Here is a 17,216-nt window from a genome sequence, read left to right on the forward strand (position 1 = left end):
TGGAAATGAAGAAACAACAGTGCACTTTGAGTATGCTCCCAGTTCATTTTGCATTTGGAGCTATGGCTTTACCTGCCTAGCACCTGTTTTATTTCCTTTGCTTTCCTGCCCTTTAAAAGCTGTTCTACCAGGAGAGCATTCCCCTTGTCCATTCTCACTTCTTTTGTATGAGAGAGAAGACTGAGCCTCACTTTACAGGGGCCTGTTGTGTTGTCCTAACTTTTTGGGAGGGTAGGAAGAGGACCATGGCACTGGGGCAGAGAACCTGGGAGGAAGAGCCTCCAGGTGCTTCAGAACATAAGGCCAGGCTCAGCTCTCACAAATTTCTACTTTAATTGTATGCCAGCTTTCAAAAGTCTGTTGCTTCATAAGATTTCACCTTACACTCCCCCTCCCCACCCCTGCAGCCTCAATTTCAGCATCAGAGCAGAAATTAGTTAATGCAAAAGGCTCTTAACTGAACTTCTCTCTGCCACAGGCACTGAATGTGTCCACAACTTTATGTGGCTTCCCTGCTATGGCAGGCATGGACAGAGTGATTGTCCCACACTCCGTGCTGAATCCAGGAGCAACTTACCACTTCAACCTTACTGTGAGGAAGCCTGGTAAAGATCCTGCTTGGGTGACACAGACGGTGAGCTTGGCTTTACAGTAGTACCTCGGGTTACAGATGCTTCAGGTTACAGACTTCGCTAACCCAGAAATAGTACCTTGGGTTAAAAACTTTGCTTCAGGATGAGAACAGAAATCGTATGGCGGTGGTGCAGCAGCAGCAGGAGGCCCCATTAGCTAAAGTGGTACCTCAGGTTAAGAACAGTTTCAGGTTAAGAACAGACCTCCAAAACAAATTAAGTTCTTAACCCAAGGTACCACTGTATTACATTCTCTAGTCTCATGTGGCCACTCTGACTTCCCCCCATATAAATTGACAGAAACAGACGGACACAGACAGACGGACACAGTGAACATGTAGTGCAGGACAAGTATGTGGCAGTCGCTGGTGGTTGCTTATAGGGAGTCTTTTTGAAGAGTTGGCTGAGGGGAAAATACTCTTAAAAGTGAAACATTTTACCCTCTGCATAAAAGTGTCTTGTAGTCAAAACACTTCCTCTGGAAAGAAAGAAAGAAAGAAAGAAAGAAAGAAAGAAAGAAAGAAAGAGTTCTGCTTAAAAACAGAGCTTTTTCTTTCTTTCCACAGAACACAGTCTGAATGCAAGCCGCTCCATCCAGCCCCCTCAGCTGCACTAGGGAGTTCCTGAAGGGAAGTGATTCCTCCCTGCTGACTTGGACAGTTAGTTCCTGTCTTCTTGTATCAAAGACATAGATCAAAGACTGCCATGCTGAATGACCTCTTCTTTTCTCTTTGACAAAGAAACACAATGTACGTAGGGATGCCAAATGGCAAGGAAAGTACCGAGCCCTGGAATAATGCTCAAATGCACATATTCTTGCTATGAAGCTGGCAAGCCCAGTCAAGACCAAATGTTAGGATTTAGCACTCAGGGACAAGTGCAGTATGGGCAAACCCCCTAGACACACTACTGGCTTTTGTCCACACTCTGACGGACCCTTCACTACAGTTCTGTTATGTTGCCTGGGAGAGGTCCAAGGGACTCCTCCATTGCTGGACATCTTGCTCCTCTTCTGTAGGGTCGCATTTCTCCATTTGTACCAACTAGCCCGCTGTGTCTTGATTTGGGGCTGACTTTAATATTGACTCGGGTGTCCTCTGGCAGGTTTCGATCACATCTAGCCAGATCCTGCCTGTGACCCTGGAGTGCCGTTCCTGCAGTGCTTTGTCAAGCTACGAGGTCAGCAGCAGCATCCATGTCACGCTGTCTGGACGGTGCGAAAGCTGCGACAATGGAACGCTGGTGAGATGCTCTCTTCTGATTCCAGGGCCATAGAGCAGCAGGCGTTTAGTTGCGCTTAAAAAGAGGCGCCATTCTGATGTATCATGATCTGTGCTGTCTGGCCCTTGCAGTATAGCTGGAGAGCTCGGAGTTCTGATGGCCAGCCTTTGACCTTGGACAATGTGACCACTTCCACTGGGGACTCCAACCGGGACCTGGTGATCAGGCAGGGGGTCCTGCAGGATGGAGTGAACTACACTTTCACCGTTTTGGTCACTCAGCCTAGAGGACAGCTCTGGGGAGAAGCCAGCATCACCCTCACCCCAAACCACCCACCCAGGGGAGGGTTCTGCATTCTGAGACCAGAAAACAATATCTACATCTTGGAGACACCAGTTAGATTTGAGTGCATGGGTAAGTAACGCAACAAGATTTCCCCAGTGGGGATCTCAGTGCCGTTAAAGAACTGGAACAGCTGCATCTCAAGGAGCTGTCCTTTGGAAGCTGTTTGAGCTCCACTTTTGTGGAAGCTGCAGGCAGGGAGGGCAGTCTTGTCATTTAGGCTCCATAAGTACCTGGGTCATGTGTAATTTTGCCTGCCAGACCACTAGACAGTAACTTATGTGTGTGAGTACAGACATAGACTAGCATTGCATGGAATTCATTCATGGCTCAGGCATATACAGCTGTGTTGGAGCCAGATTGATTCATATTCTCATGTGACCAAGCTGAAGTGATGTATACCTTTACACCTCCTTCGTCTGATATCCTTCTGCATCTCCTGCTCTGACTCTTTCAGGTTGGATGGATGAGGACAGCAGCCCAACGCAGCAGCAGCAGCTGATCTACACCCTGACTGCCGAAATGTGCTCCCCTCACAGCAGCCATTGTTGGCACTCCTGCCTGTATCGAGGGGTCAAGTCTGCCTTCAGCATCTTCCTGCCCGCAGGCGCTCTTGGCAACCAATCCAGCGCCAACATCCTAGTTGAGCTGGAGGATTCACGGGGAGCAAAGACCTTGGCATTGAACCAGTAAATGTGGGACCTCTTTGGGATGGGCCGGGCAGGAGATCTCTGTGCCTTGTTCTTCCAGAGACTCAGGAAGAGAAAAAAAGAACAGGCAGGAGAAGACAGCACGCTGTGCTGTGCTGTGCTGTGCTGCACTGTGCTGCTGTCCTAACAGTGGAATCACTGCCACTTGCCAGGACAGTATGGGGGGAGGGTGGCAAGGCCTGGGCTGCGTTGATGCACAAGCAGAGCCAATCTGGCACTCCCTCCAGCACACCCACACAGCCCTAACCTTGCTAACATCCACCCCCTGTACTGTTCTACGAAATGGCAGTAATGCTGCTGTCAAGAGGGAGGCAGCACAGCACTGCCACTGGCAGACAGAGTTGCTTTTGCAAGACTTATTTCTACCTGGAGACAGATTAAAGCTGCAGCCATTGTGTTACTTCCTTGAGGACAGTTCTGTTCCTGATTATGAGGTTACTATGGCATTCAGTACTTGAGGATAGTAGCAAAACCTTTCTAAGTGTGGCTTGCACGGGCAGGGAGGAGGGAGGGATGCTTGCAAAGTGTGTTTGCACTTACAAAGTGTATTTGCAAAGTGTGTCCGCTCTCCCTGAGAACCAGTGTGGTCTAGTGGTTAAGAGTGGTAGACTCGTAATCTGGGGAACTGGGTTCGCGTCTCCGCTCCTCCACATGCAGCTGCTGGGTGACCTTGGGCTAGTAACACTTCTCTGAAGTCTCTCAGCCCCACTCACCTCACAGAGTGTTTGTTGTGGGGGAGGAAGGGAAAGGAGAATGTTAGCCACTTTGAGACTCCTTCGGGTAGTGATAAAGCGGGATGTCAAATCCAAACTCTTTTTCTTCTTCTCTCCCTTTCAGAACCCTGACTCTCACCATGCCTGAACTCCCTTCAGGATTCAACACCGTAACCAGCTGGTTGAAGAAGAAGAGCCAGTTGGAGCTGTGGGGTGTGGTCCAGCAAGGAAACCCACAGGAGGTGATTCCGTACTCCTTGGCTCTCATAAGCCTGCTGAATCACGTAAGCACTTGCTGGGGGGGGGGGGGGGAGAACACTTTACATCTGCGTACAGGTTAACAATGCTTGCACACCCAGGAACTTGAGATTCTCAAGGTCACGGTCCCATCCACAGCTAGGATCTCTTGTGCAGAATTAGGAAAAAGGGTATTCTCCACCGTGACACCCCAGTTGTGGCATTCCCTCCGTTTGCACTTGCCCATTTCTTTGTTAACACTTAGGTGCCAGCCGAAGACACACTCACCCTAGCTTGGGGGTGGGGGTGGATGGAGTGAACTTGGCGCCTGACAGTGAATGAGGTTGTGATATGGAAATTGGCTGGTGTGTTGTTTTTTGTATCTTCACTGTCGATTGAATTATTCAAGTTTTGTCAGGCCATGTTCTACTTTGCCCTGATATCCTTTGGGGAGGAAAGGTGATACACAAATATAATTAATAATAAAAAGCACTTTAAAAAATACGTATCATCTGCATTTGGGCAGGTTTTCTTTTTCTTTTTGGCAGTATTCTGTTCCAGCAGAGGTGATTTGGCCACATGTGGTTTTTTTCCAGGACTTTGGAAGAGGGTATAGCATGAAGGAGCTGAGGGACCGCATCTCCATCCGCAGCAATGTCACAGCAGCTCTGGCCTCCCTGAATATCTCCAGTGTGAAGGATGTTGCTCAGCTTAGCGCTGCACTGAGGGCTTGTGTGGTAGGACTCCTCCAGTAGATGTTTTGTCATTGCTCTGTTGGAGTCAGAGAAGGTGTTGTGATGATGGCCCACAATATTTGGGACCCTGCGGCAGAAAATCCAAATGGCAGTAAATATAACAATAAGCTGACTAGCTATTTGCTGTCCTTTCATAGTAATCCCCTCCCCAAGAAATCTGTGCTAGAGCTAGTGATATAAAAGGATCTGTTGGTTTTCCAATCTTAAATTCAGGTTTTTCACATTCTGCAGCATTTTGGGATATATCCCCAAATCCTGCAGAAAGTGATGTGTGATAATTCCCCTGTATCTTAGGGTCTCAGCCACACTTCTGCTTGCCCCATGCCTAGAAAGCATGAGGCCGAGTGGTTTTCCGCTTGACCCACTCATTTCCCAGGAAAACCCCACTCTTTAGCTCTAAATTAGAACATAGAGTCATAGAATTGTAGAGTTGGAAGGGACCACCAGACTCTCCTAGTCCCTGGAATCTTTTGCCCAATGTGGGGCCCAAACCTACAACCTTGAGAGTCTTATGCTTTACTGACTGAGCTATCCCAGCTGACAATTGCTGTTTGCTCCAGCTGAGTGCTAAAGAGCGGATTTCTCCAGAAAGGCAAGAGGCAGTCCGGATTAGCCCTTAGTGTTAATTTCTCCCAATAAACACATTTATATATGTAGTTTTGACTGTGCACATTTTTGCAAGATGCATTCCCTAATTTAATGCAATTTCGTATGTTGTTTTCAGAGACATATTCAGGTTTATGTATGCTTTCCCCATAGATATCCATTTTTGTAAACACTCTTTGGAGAAGTGCATCACAAATTTTGGATATTTGTGTTTCAGTTTGCATATTGTTCTAGAAAGTGTGGATTTGATGGATTCAGCTTTAAATGCTGAATTTCTCCTCCCTCCCTTGCTAGCTAAAGCTGAGCTGATAGTTTTAACATGCCATTGTCCATCTCAGGAGCTTTCTCTTTTTCCTTAAGCAGAAGAGAAAAAATTATCACTCAGAGTAAGAGCAACCATCTGCCTCCCGCAGCATCTTATCTTTCTTGGTTGTCACGAGTGCTGCCATTCTGCTCATGCAGCAGACTTCTGCTTGTGCAATGCAACTTCTCCCCTCTTCTCCTCTCACTTGCACACCTGCACACATTGACACTCACTCAGCTGGGGGACCAGAGCAGATTTCGTGAGCAGAGAAAGAGAGGATGAGGAAGTCCCATGGGATACAACCCCGTTTGTAAGATTCCTAGAGCCTTATTGATCTATTTATTTTAGTATGCAACAAACAAACAAATCATTCTGAGTGATGGAAGGAAACTAATGGGGTCTGGGGGAGCGGGAGGCTCACTTGATGTGTCCTTTCAAAGAGAGCAATTGTGTGTTTGGGCAAGCAGTGAATAAGTCCTCTTTCCCCCCCTGCAACACCAGGCATTCCCAGAAGAGCTCAGCCTTGGATCTCGTACCCAGATGCTGGAAGCTGCCAAGAGAATGATCCAAGTTATCCACAGCGAGACAAAAGAAGGTCACGAAACCCCCGCCTCCGCTGGCAACAGCATCTTGGCAATCCTGGGTAGGCAACAAAGGGCAGACGACTGCCATAACTACAGGGGCAGCACTTGGGCTGTTCAGGAGCTGTGATTCAATCTCTGTCTCCACTCCTGCCCCTGGTCCTCCCCTTTCTAGCCCCTGCAGCCAACAGAAGCAAAACAACTTGCTGGCTTCCTTTATTTAGATTTTTAAAATGGCACCACAAACCTAAAGGACTAGGGTGGGTTTTGTAGGTTAAAAAACTTCAGGCCAAGCTACATTATACCCATGGCCTGTCTTCCCCTCTACTCATCAAATTGTTCATAACAGTGCAGAAAGAAAAAAAATGGACAGAACTTCCTCCTGGCATAGCTTCTTTCCAAGAATATTCCCAAATTATATTCCTGTTGCGTATAAACAACCTATTCTCCTACCAACTCTTAATAAGAAATTTCTCCCATGGCTTCCTTTAATCCTTTGCCTTTGTTCTCATGCTGCCCCTTAAAGAAAGGATAAGAATCTGTTTTCCTTATCAATGCCAAGGGCTGACTCCGAAAAGTCAAATACCTAAGTCGTATCATTACATTACATAGCAACAGTGAACAATGGCTATGACATCCATGCTAAGCAAAGGTCTCTTGCAGACCATATGCACATGGATTTCTGGGAGCTACTTAAAAAAATCTGGCCTTTTTTGTTTTCCTTATTTTTTATTATTTTTTATGTGCAGTTGGTATGAAGGAAAAGCTACCTTTCCTGGCAGACTTGTCAGAGAAGACTGTTATGTACTGAGCTGAATAGGATCCAAAATGCAGCAGTCTGATTGGTCCTGGAACAATAGGATTCAGAATGCAGCAGTCTGATTGGTCCACAGGAGCCACCCAATCCAGCTCCATGTGGAAGTGAATCCGCAACCTGATTGGCCTACAGGAGAATCCTGGAATTAGCCAATCACGTGGGGCCCATTGTGTAAATAATGTATATAAAGCAGACATTCTGGGGGAACTTCCATTCTTCCTCACCACTATGAGCTGAATAAAGAGCATGAAATCCACTCTCGACTCCAAGTATATTTCAAGACACAATGAAAACCTACTGTGAGTGGGCCCGTCTCTCAGGTCATTAAGCAAACATAATCGCTTGAAGAGAGATTGTGAAAACAGGTATGGGAGTGAGTGGCTATAAAGGACTGTGTCTCCTGATATGTTATCATGTTGCTCCTAGGGATAATGTTAACTACTGAAGACACGAGACTGCATATGGTGGCGAACAACCGCCTGTCGAAGGAACCAACCCTCAGGAATTGGGTCTCCTCGGCTTTCAATCTCACTCGTGCTCTGATGAGGTCCTTGATGAAGTCCCGAGTGCTGAATGAGGAGACTCTGTCACTCTCTGTCTCCGATATCCATGTTCGGGGGAAAAGGGCGGATGCCAGCAATTTGCTGTGCACGACCCCCTCGGCGGAGTGCCTCTTCTCTGTGCCCAGGACGCTTGCCAAACAGCTGGCAGAAAGCCAAGAGGTGGTGCAGGTCACCATGGACCTTGCCATCAACCCCTTCCCTTTCAACTACTACACCAACTCTGCCATTTCCACCCACCTTGCGCTTCTGGAGTTCACCACTCCAGCAGGAGCGCCGATCTCAGTTGCCAACCTGCCTAAGGAGAGAGCCATCAGCCTTCGGTTACCTGCTGGACAGCAGAAGCTGCAAGACTTGCCCCAAACACTATTGGTCATCCTACCAGGAGACTCTGTTAACTTCACTGTGAAAGTTGCATCAGGCAGCAACATGACAGGGACACATGTCCATGTCAGTTTCACAGTGATGGAGGGTAAGTGTGGCAGGGAAAAGTGGGAGGGGAATAGTGGAGAATGCTCAGGTAATGAGACTCAGGAGTTTCTTTAAGTTTCCTTATACTCCATTGGTGAGCAGCAATGTGGCACTTCCTCTTCCAAACCTGTTTTATCTCTCCTTTCATACTTAATTTTCTCTAGCTCGTGCAAGTGGACTGAAACTATCCTATCCTTTCTTCCCAGGCTTTGGTTTCAGCCAGGAGAAGGTTCCTTCCCTTTATCTTTATGGACATAATGCTCCATGTGCCAATGAGTTCCACTACACCTTGAAGGAGGAAATTGCCTTTTCTAATGGCCTGGAGGAAAAACGCAGCAGGGACGTCACCCTCTTAATTTCTCCTCTGTAAGTGTTGTTTGCCTATCCAGACACCCCTTTTCTCTCTCAAATTCTCTCATAATAATAATAATAATAATAATAATAATAATTTTTTATTTATACCCCGCCCTTCCTGGTTCAAAAACTAGGCTCAGGGCGGCTAACAACAAATTAAAAACACTTTAAAACACTTAATTATAAAAGCAGCATAACATACAGTATAAAAACATGAATAACAATAAAAATCAATTAAATAATCCCCAGGGCTAGCTGGCTGAATTGGTCCTACTTGGGCCAGCAAGGAGGTCAGGGGAAAATTAGCTGTGGGGTCTCAGAGCGGGTGATCTTCATAAAAGGGGAGGGGGAGGGAAGAAAAGGGAAATAAAAGATCAGGCTGAATTCAAATTAAAGGCCAGGCGGAATAGCTCTGTCTTACAGGCCCGACAGAAGGAGGTTAAATCCTGAATGGCCCTAGTCTCATAGGACAGAGCATTCCACCAGGTCGGAGCCATCACTGAAAAGGCCCTGCCCCTGGTGGAGGATAGTGTGACTTCCTTAGGGCCCGGGACCTCTAAACTATGGTTATCCATGGACCTTAAGGTCCTCTGCAGGGCATACAAGGAGAGGCGGTCCCGTAGATACGAGGGCCCTAAGCCACAAAGGGCTTTAAAGGTCAAGACCTAGCATGTCTGACCTAGAGGCTGTTCCCATTCCCAATTCCTTGAGCTGCTGTTACTGTTGAGCCCTCGAGCCAAAGTGGGGAGTGCCTGGTCTACATTAGTAAATGCCTGCCCATCACTAGCTGCTCGTAATATGCAGTGGCATAGAGTGGGTTGTCAGCACCCAGGGCAAGGCAAGTAATTTGCGCCCCCTAACCCGTGGATTTGCGCCCCCTAACCCTAACCCCCAGATGTTGCGCCCGGTGCGGTCGGCCCCCCCTGCACCCCCCAAGCTACGCCCCTGGTAATATGTCTCCAGTGCAGATGCTCGCTGAGCATAGAATGGCAGATGACACTGGTAGTAAGGGTCAGATCACTTCTGAGCAGTGCTGGATTTATGTATAAGCTAAACAAGCTATAGCTTAGGGCCCCAGTCTCTTGGGGGCCCCTAAAAAATTCACTATTAATATACTTCTTCTTAATTAATAATAATAATAAATTTTATTTGTATCCCGCCCTCCCCTGCCGGAGCTGGGTTCAGAGCGGCTAACATCATATAAAACACAATATACATAAAAACAAACAATCGATTAATTAATTCAAATAAATTAAAATTAAAATTAGACTGTACAAATGGCCATCCTCAGGTTAAAATTGAAAGCTGTTAATACTTGCCAGGACCGACTATTTCCACTGATATTATAAGGACCTGTGAGCGGGCTGGGAAACCTCCTTCGTACTTGTTCATACAAAGAGAAAATGAGTCAGACTGAACCCTGGCCAAAGGCCTGGTGGAACAGTTGTGTCTTGCAGGCCCTGCAAAAAGATGTCAAATCTCCTTGCGGCCCTGGTCTCTTGTGAGAGAGCATTCCACCAGGCTGGGGCCATGACCGAAAAGGCCCTGGCTCTGGTTGAGGTCAGTCTAATCTCCCTGGGGCTTGGAATCTTCAGGGTGTTGTTATTTGTAGACCGTAAGGTCCTCCATGGGGAATACCAGGAGAGGCGGTCCCATAGGTACGAGGATCCTAGGCTGTTTAGGGCTTTAAAGGTTAAAAGCAGCACCTTAAACCTGATCCTGTAATTGTATTTCAGTTCAACAATTGCTTTGATAAAATACATATTTTGTTATGTGCAAATGGCTTTAGATACCTATTAGGTCCATAAATTACCCTATAGCATATATTCAACACAAAAAACAGTGACAATTTGTTGTTGACAAAGGACAGCTGGACATATAAAGGACCCCATTACCTTCAGTAGCTTAGGGCCTCATCAAACCTAAATCCAGTCCTGCTTCTGAGCAGATACTTGTCTCATATCGATCATTCAAAGGACATGAAAGCATGTTCTCCTTGGGGCAGTGCTCCTTGTCCCATCGGATCAAAGCTGCAGAGATTATTTACATTCCCTGTAGTGTTAGTTAATCCAGAGGTAGCTACAGATGCTTCACTGTTATGCACTTGTGCTAATTTTGTGGCTGTCGACCTCTTCCATCCAGTCACCATCTCAATGCGACTCATCAGGAATACTACATCAACATCACCAGTCACTTCTGGCATTCCCCCGTCCGCGCCAGCGTCTCTGTTTTTGCCAGCCTTTGCCAGTACTTCCATTTTCCCAGCATGCAGTGGAGTGCAGATGGAGTGACCCCAACAGCTGCCACCAGCCCCAAGGAGATTGTCTGCCTGACGGAGCATCTCACTGTCTTTGGGGGTAGCCTCTTTGTGCCTCTTCACAGTGTTGTCTTCTTGCCACCGGTAAGAACTTCCTTTTCAGTTAGACATGCAGAGGGAAGATGAGTGGGCAAGGCTCCCATCAGTCGGTGGGCAACATCTTGTTAACATTGATCTCCTTGAGATATGCATGGCCCTAATGGGGAGGATATTCCAGGCCTGCGCTACTTGGGATCCTCCTCACTGAATATCAGGCTCCAGCTATGTATAGAAAGACCCACCAAATGCTGTTTTGGCAGTCCCAGGCAAGCAAGCCCAAATGCCCAGGATTTTATATATTCTTTACTCGTGGTACTACCTGTGGTGCTACTACCTGTGGTACCCGTGAGCTACCACCTGTGGCTGGTATGAGTTGTGTGCGCATCACAAGCTGTTTAATCAGTTTTCCCAAAACACAACAAACTTCAGGTGTCAAGCATGAAGTGACGTAACATCCATTAGGATGACCAATGAAGCACACTAATCCAAAGGAAGAATTAAATAAAACACCTGCAGGATACATTTAATAATAATAATAATAATAATAATAATAATAATAATAATAATAATTGTGGAGCCTGGAAGATCAAACATATGTGCAGCCTATTAGAGTAGCAGAAAACAAACAGTTACGTTGCAGCTTTTGTGGCCTGATATATTGTAATGCATGGTCCACAATGACTTGGAAACAGAAAGCCTTGTCTCCTTTAGAGTACGGGTAAGAAGCATCATCTGCTTGGCTTTAATGTGAGATCAGCAAAGCAAGGGGTGGCTTGGGGAGGGGGGGGGGCAGGATGGTGCAGTGCATTTCACTCCTGTTGAATTGCGTGGTGTGTAAACCATGTAGAGATTTGTTTAAATGTGAGGGGTATATTAAGTGCCCAAATATATAAATAAAGGTCTATGCAGAACTGGCTAAACTGACATACAAACTTCGAGATAAGGACAACTGTGACTTCAAAGAAGAATGAAACTATCTAAAAAGACAACAAAATGAACTGGACTCCTTGGCAGGTTTTGAATAAACCTACACAAATTTATTGATGGTTAATATAGTAGATAGATAATATAAGGATTTATACAATATTACAGTATGCAGAGAACAATATGTGTTGAGAAATCAGAGAGAGGAACTGAGAGAAGTCTGGGGGGGGAGGGTTCGTTGGGGAGGTGGGGGGGGAAGGGAAAAAATAATGAATATGATATGTTTTGATATGTTGAAATTGTGTGTGTGTATAGCAGAGAACCACAGTTTCTCCACTGGTTGGTTAACCTGGAGCCTTTCCCTCCTCCCCCGCTATGCACACCAATCCCAGTCTGCTTTATTTTTTTCAGAGGAAGCATTCCTGGCAGAGTCCCTTGGCACTGATCACTTGCACCGTCCTTTTCTCCATTTACCTGGGGATAGCATTGATATCCCACAAGCTGGACGACATTGACATCACTCGGGTAGGGATCATCCCTCGGTGTGGTCAGCCTGGACGGTACAAGTACTGGCTGATAGTGAAGACCGGCTGGAAAAGAGGCTCAGGTATGGATGGGAAGAGACAGGGTATTGTTCTGACAGCCCGTTTCACCATTGAACATGCTTCCGTACTCGCCCTTTCCCCTGGTATTTGCACCTTCTACTCACTCCTGAGAAATTTGTTTGTCTTTAAGGTGCTACGAGACCCTTTGTTGTAAAGAGCTAATTATTACAGGAGTTTAATTTAACATTACCTTCCGCTATGCTGCGCATCTTTTGAAGGTACCACAGCCCATATAGGGATCCGATTATATGGGCTGAACAAAAGCGGCTCTCGCCACCTGGACAAGGGCTGGGCCTTCCAGAGAAACAGCCAGGATATTTTCCAAATAGAAACGGATGCAAACCTAGGAGAGATTTGGAAGATCCACGTCTGGCATGATAACACGGGTATGACTTGACAACCAATGCTCTTTTTGTGCTTTTAAATTTTTAAAATACATTTATGTTCTACCTTTCCTCGTAGGAGTTCAGGGGCAATGTGCATGATTCCCCTGCCTCCCATTTCACCCTTAGGTTAAGAGATACTGGATAGGTCTCCCCAGTTCTCGTCCAACACTCTAACCCAGGGGTCAGCAATCTTTTTCAGCAGGGCCGGACTGTATTTTTTGGGGGGGAAATGAACTAATTTCTCTGCCCCACAAATAACCTAGAGGTGCATTTTAAATAAAAGCACACATTCTACTCATGTAAAAACACCAGGCAGGCCCCACAAATAACCCAGAGATGCATTATAAATAAAAGAATACAGTCATACCTCATGTTACATTTGCTTCAGGTTGCACGTTTTCAGGTTGTGTTCCGCGGCGACCCGCAAGTACCGGAAACTGTTACTTCCGGGTTTCACCGCTTGCGTATGCACAGATGCGCAAAAATGACATCATGCAGGTGCGCAGACGCGGGTTGTGTTCTTTTCAAGTTCCTCAGGAATGGATCCCGTTTGCAGCCAGAGGTACCACTGTACATTCTACTCATGTAAAAACATGCTGATTCCCGGACTGTCTGCGGGCCAGATTTAGAAGGTGTTTGGGCCAGATCCAGCCCCCGGGCCTTAGTTTGCCTACCCATGATCTAACCACTACATTACACTGCAGAGCAAAAAGCAAGGTGCCCACAGTCCAGAAAGCCCAGTCTTGGAATTTGCTATGGACAGCAGAATTTCTAGGTAGCCAGGTACCTTTGAGTGTTCACAAGCAGGTTGTGATGGTGTTGGCTTTCCCTGGTTATTTGTCCCTGAGTCTGGCATTCTGCTTCATGTAACGATTCAGCATAAGACTGCATGCACACCATAAATTTAAAGCACATGACTTCCCCCAAAGAATCCTGGGAATTTTGTTTGTTAAAAGTGCTGGGAATTGTAGCTCCTTGAGGAATAAACTCACAGGATTCTATGGAGGAAGTCATGTGCTTTAAATGAATGGTGTCTGTGCAGCCTGATAGCCTTTAATAGATCTTCCTTCCATGAATTTGTTAAGTTTATTTCCATTATAAAATGTTGTAGTATTGCTTGCCATAAATTGATTACTCTATAACCCAGTGGTTCTCAAAGGGAGAAGACCACAAATGTGGCAGGAAGATTCAAGGACAATCAAAGAAACATTTAAACATTTCTGTATAGTGTAGTATCAATTTTTTTTTTTATTTACCGTATTTTTTGCTCTATAAGACTCACTTTTTCCCTCCTAAAAAGTAAAGGGAAATGTGTGTGCGTCTTATGGAGCGAATGCAGGCTGCACAGCTATCACAGAAGCCAGAACAGCAAGAGGGATTGCTGCTTTCACTGCACAGCGATCCCTCTTGCTGTTCTGGCTTCTGAGATTCAGAATATTTTTTTTCTTGTTTTCCTCCTCCAAAAACTAGGTGCGCCTTGTGGTCTGGTGCGTCTTATAGAGCGAAAAATACGGTATTTGCAGAATATGGATAGATATCTTCAAAATGAGAGCAAGAGCGTCAAGTGATACTGAGGATACTAGCTGTGTTTTGAAATGTATTTCTTATCAATAAAAAATTCAGTGTGGCACAAGCAAATTTTTATTAAAGTGTGACCCAGAGAAATAAGTCTGAGAACCACTGTGCTAGGCAAAGCTGTGTGAACATAAAGGATCCCAGAGAGGAGCTCACAATTGCTATGCTCTTCCCTGTTCCCTTCAGCTGCTGCGCTGTGCTATGCCAAAGTTTGGCTTGGTGTGGTTTCTGAACCAGGACTCGGGATTAAGTTCTTTCCTCCTTAACTGCAAACTAAATAAAAAAAAAAAAACAATCAAAAGGGACCTGGGGGGAGCAAAGTTTCTGGGAGCCCATCTCTGGGCACCCACCCATTTGTGTGGTCCGGTGCCCCCTGTTGCCACAGTCCTGAACAGTTGTCATTCAGCTAGTTGTTTGGAGGTTGTTCGCTTCACCATCTTTCTTTATGACCAGGTCTGGACCCCTCTTGGTACCTGCAGCACGTTATTGTATGGGAGAAGCAGACAGACAATATGTACTTCTTCCTAGTGGAGGACTGGCTGTCTGTGGAAAATGAAAAGAATGAGGGAATGGTGGAAAAAGAGGTCCTTGCAGCATGTGAGTTGATAGCCTGTGGGAATAGTGTCATGAGCACTGCAGTTTTCATGGGTATTGGTAACCACGGGACTAGAAAATTGGCTGGGTAGTTCAAACCAGTATGGGATATCAAGTCTCTGGTGTCCTACATTAGTCTGCCCTTCTTGGCCCTTGTTTATTTATTTCATAAAATTTATACACCGCTTGATTGTAAAAAAAGAACCCTCAAAGCAGTTTACAAAAACAGTTGCCACTTCCAGAGCAAAGTACTATACAGTTGCACCTTGGAAGTCTAACAGAATCCATTCTGGAAGTCCGTTCGACTTCCAAAACATTCAGAAACCAAAGCGCGGCTTCTGATTGGCTGTAGGAAGCTCCTGTAGCCAATCGGAAGCCCTGTTGAACATTCGGCTTCCAAAAATAGTTCACAAACCGGAACACTTACTTCCAGGTTTGCGACGTTTGGAAGCCAAAACGTTCGAGAACTAAGCTGTTCGAAAACCAAGGTATGACTGTACAGTAGTGATGAGTTGACATAGCTTACATCTTGCCTTGAACACTGGGCAGTTTCTTAATATTAAGACCAGCATCAGCACCCTCGAGCAGCTGCTGGGACCCAAGTCGTAGGCATTTTGGTCCACCCACTCTCTTGACTGCAGCTGGTTCTGGGAATCATTGCACCATTCCAGGGGCACTGTGGGTAATTTAGATGGTTGGTGGATTCCCAGAGTCTGCCACTGCTAACAGGTAAGCCTAACGGGGCAGAGACCAATCATGGGAGCCAACCATGTGGGCACCTTGCCCCCACCCCGATTTAAAGCCAAATCTGTTTTAACGCACACACTTATTTTCTTCTTTCTCTGAACTACTTTCTTTGAGCGCTTTCTCATTCGCTTTACTTCCTCTTTCTCAGTCTGTTGCATCTAATTATCAATCACATGGTGACTTGTGGCCCCTTTATCACTAGACCTCAGCCTGCCTCAGAAGCCATTCTTGTCCCTAGAGCCTAGGTGGGGGCTTTAATCCCAGCCAAACTTTCCTTTCCCTCACAAAATAAAATAAAAAATGTGGGTTTGGGGGAACTGGAATGTTTTTATTATTATTTGTGTTTTTATTGTTTATTACCGTATTTTTCACTCTATAAGACACACCAGACCACAAGACGCACCTAGTTTTTGGAGGAGGAAAACAAGAAAAAAAATGTTCTGAATCTCAGAAGCCAGAACAGCAAGAGGGATCGCTGTGCAGTGAAAGCAGCAATCCCTCTTGCTGTTCTGGCTTCTGGGATAGCTGCGCAGCCTGCATTCGCTCCATAAGACGCACACACATTTCCCCTTACTTTTTAGGAGGGAAAAAGTGAGTCTTACAGAGCAAAAAATACGGTAATTTTGTTGGTCACTTAATACAAAAGGGGGGAAACACGATAAAATGCTGCAGATAAAACAATTAAAACTGGAAAAGTTAAAACAATGAATGCAAAAACACACAAAATGCTCATCCAATAACATATTAATAAGGGCAAGTCCTAACCAATCCATTAAAGGATGGGCACCACCATAGGGGCCCATTTAATTACCAAAGGCCTGAGTAGTTGAAAAAGGTCGGGGGGGGATGTTTCTGTGAAAAACACTGTGACATTTTGCACATGATATTCTTCTATTTTTTCATATATGAAAAGTTTTGTGCATCACTGACAAGGTAACTGCTGCCCAAAATTAGTGACAAGTCCAGTAGTTAAATAATTATAACAATGGTGATGCTGGCTAGAGGAAATAAGGATGGTTCAGCATGAAGAGATGCTGTCGGCAGCAACTAGGAGGCAGTGAATTTGGTTTCTGTTATTGTTTACAGGTCCACAGGAACTGAGATGCTTTTCCCGAATTTTCCCTGCGCAGATGCGCCTTGGGTTTTCCGACTGGCACATCTGGCTTTCTGTTTGGAGCCGTCCTCCTAACAGCCGCTTTACCCGGGTACAGAGGCTCACTTGCTGCCTGCTCATGGCTCAGCTCTTCCTAGCTACGTGTGCCGTCTGGTATGGTGCAGTTGGAGTTAAGGGCCACAGGTGAGCATATCTGGGAACAAGGGATGGAATGCGCAACAGGTGCAAACAGAAAGGAAGGATGAGCTCAGTGGAATGTTACTGACACACCATCCATTTAAAACACATGACTCTCTCTTCCCCCCAAATCATGGGGTGGGGGATGGCCTTGGTCCAGAATACCTGAAGGAGCGTCTCCACCCCCATCGTTCTGCCCGGACACTGAGGTCCAGCGCCGAGGGCCTTCCTTCATTGCAAGAAGCGAAGTTACAGGGAATCAGGCAGAGGGCCTTGTCGGTAGTGGCACCCGCCCTCTGGAACGCCCTCCCACCAGATGTCAAAGAAATTAACAACTATATGACTTCTAGAAGACATCTGAAGGCAGCCCTGTTTAGGGAAGCTTTTACTATTCGATGAATTATTATATTTTAGTACTTTGTTGGAAGCCGCCCA

The 17,216-nt window shown here is 45.9% G+C and overlaps 1 protein-coding gene across 3 annotated transcripts in view; it reads left to right on the plus strand.

Annotated features, from left to right (window-relative positions):
• The window catches only part of LOC308470362 (polycystin-1-like), a gene marked incomplete at its 3' end in the record, with an annotated part of 67,445 nt that overhangs the window by 30,505 nt on the left and 19,724 nt on the right, over nt 1-17,216 (plus strand). For all 3 annotated transcript variants that reach the window (XR_013982392.1, XM_080993521.1, XM_080993522.1), the window contains exons 17-30: nt 479-634; nt 1,737-1,874; nt 1,985-2,267; nt 2,653-2,884; nt 3,743-3,902; nt 4,452-4,592; nt 6,022-6,163; nt 7,345-7,950; nt 8,156-8,315; nt 10,446-10,704; nt 11,995-12,190; nt 12,407-12,574; nt 14,603-14,746; nt 16,577-16,787. Coding sequence is in view for 2 of the 3 variants with exons in the window: in XM_080993521.1 (XP_080849647.1) it covers nt 479-634; nt 1,737-1,874; nt 1,985-2,267; nt 2,653-2,884; nt 3,743-3,902; nt 4,452-4,592; nt 6,022-6,163; nt 7,345-7,950; nt 8,156-8,315; nt 10,446-10,704; nt 11,995-12,190; nt 12,407-12,574; nt 14,603-14,746; nt 16,577-16,787 (2,996 nt within the window). The remainder of the gene's footprint in view (nt 1-478; nt 635-1,736; nt 1,875-1,984; nt 2,268-2,652; nt 2,885-3,742; nt 3,903-4,451; nt 4,593-6,021; nt 6,164-7,344; nt 7,951-8,155; nt 8,316-10,445; nt 10,705-11,994; nt 12,191-12,406; nt 12,575-14,602; nt 14,747-16,576; nt 16,788-17,216) is intronic.

Source organism: Podarcis pityusensis (genome assembly GCF_964106645.2).
Source record: "Podarcis pityusensis genome assembly, chromosome: 2".
In the NCBI taxonomy this organism is placed as follows: domain Eukaryota; kingdom Metazoa; phylum Chordata; class Lepidosauria; order Squamata; family Lacertidae; genus Podarcis; species Podarcis pityusensis.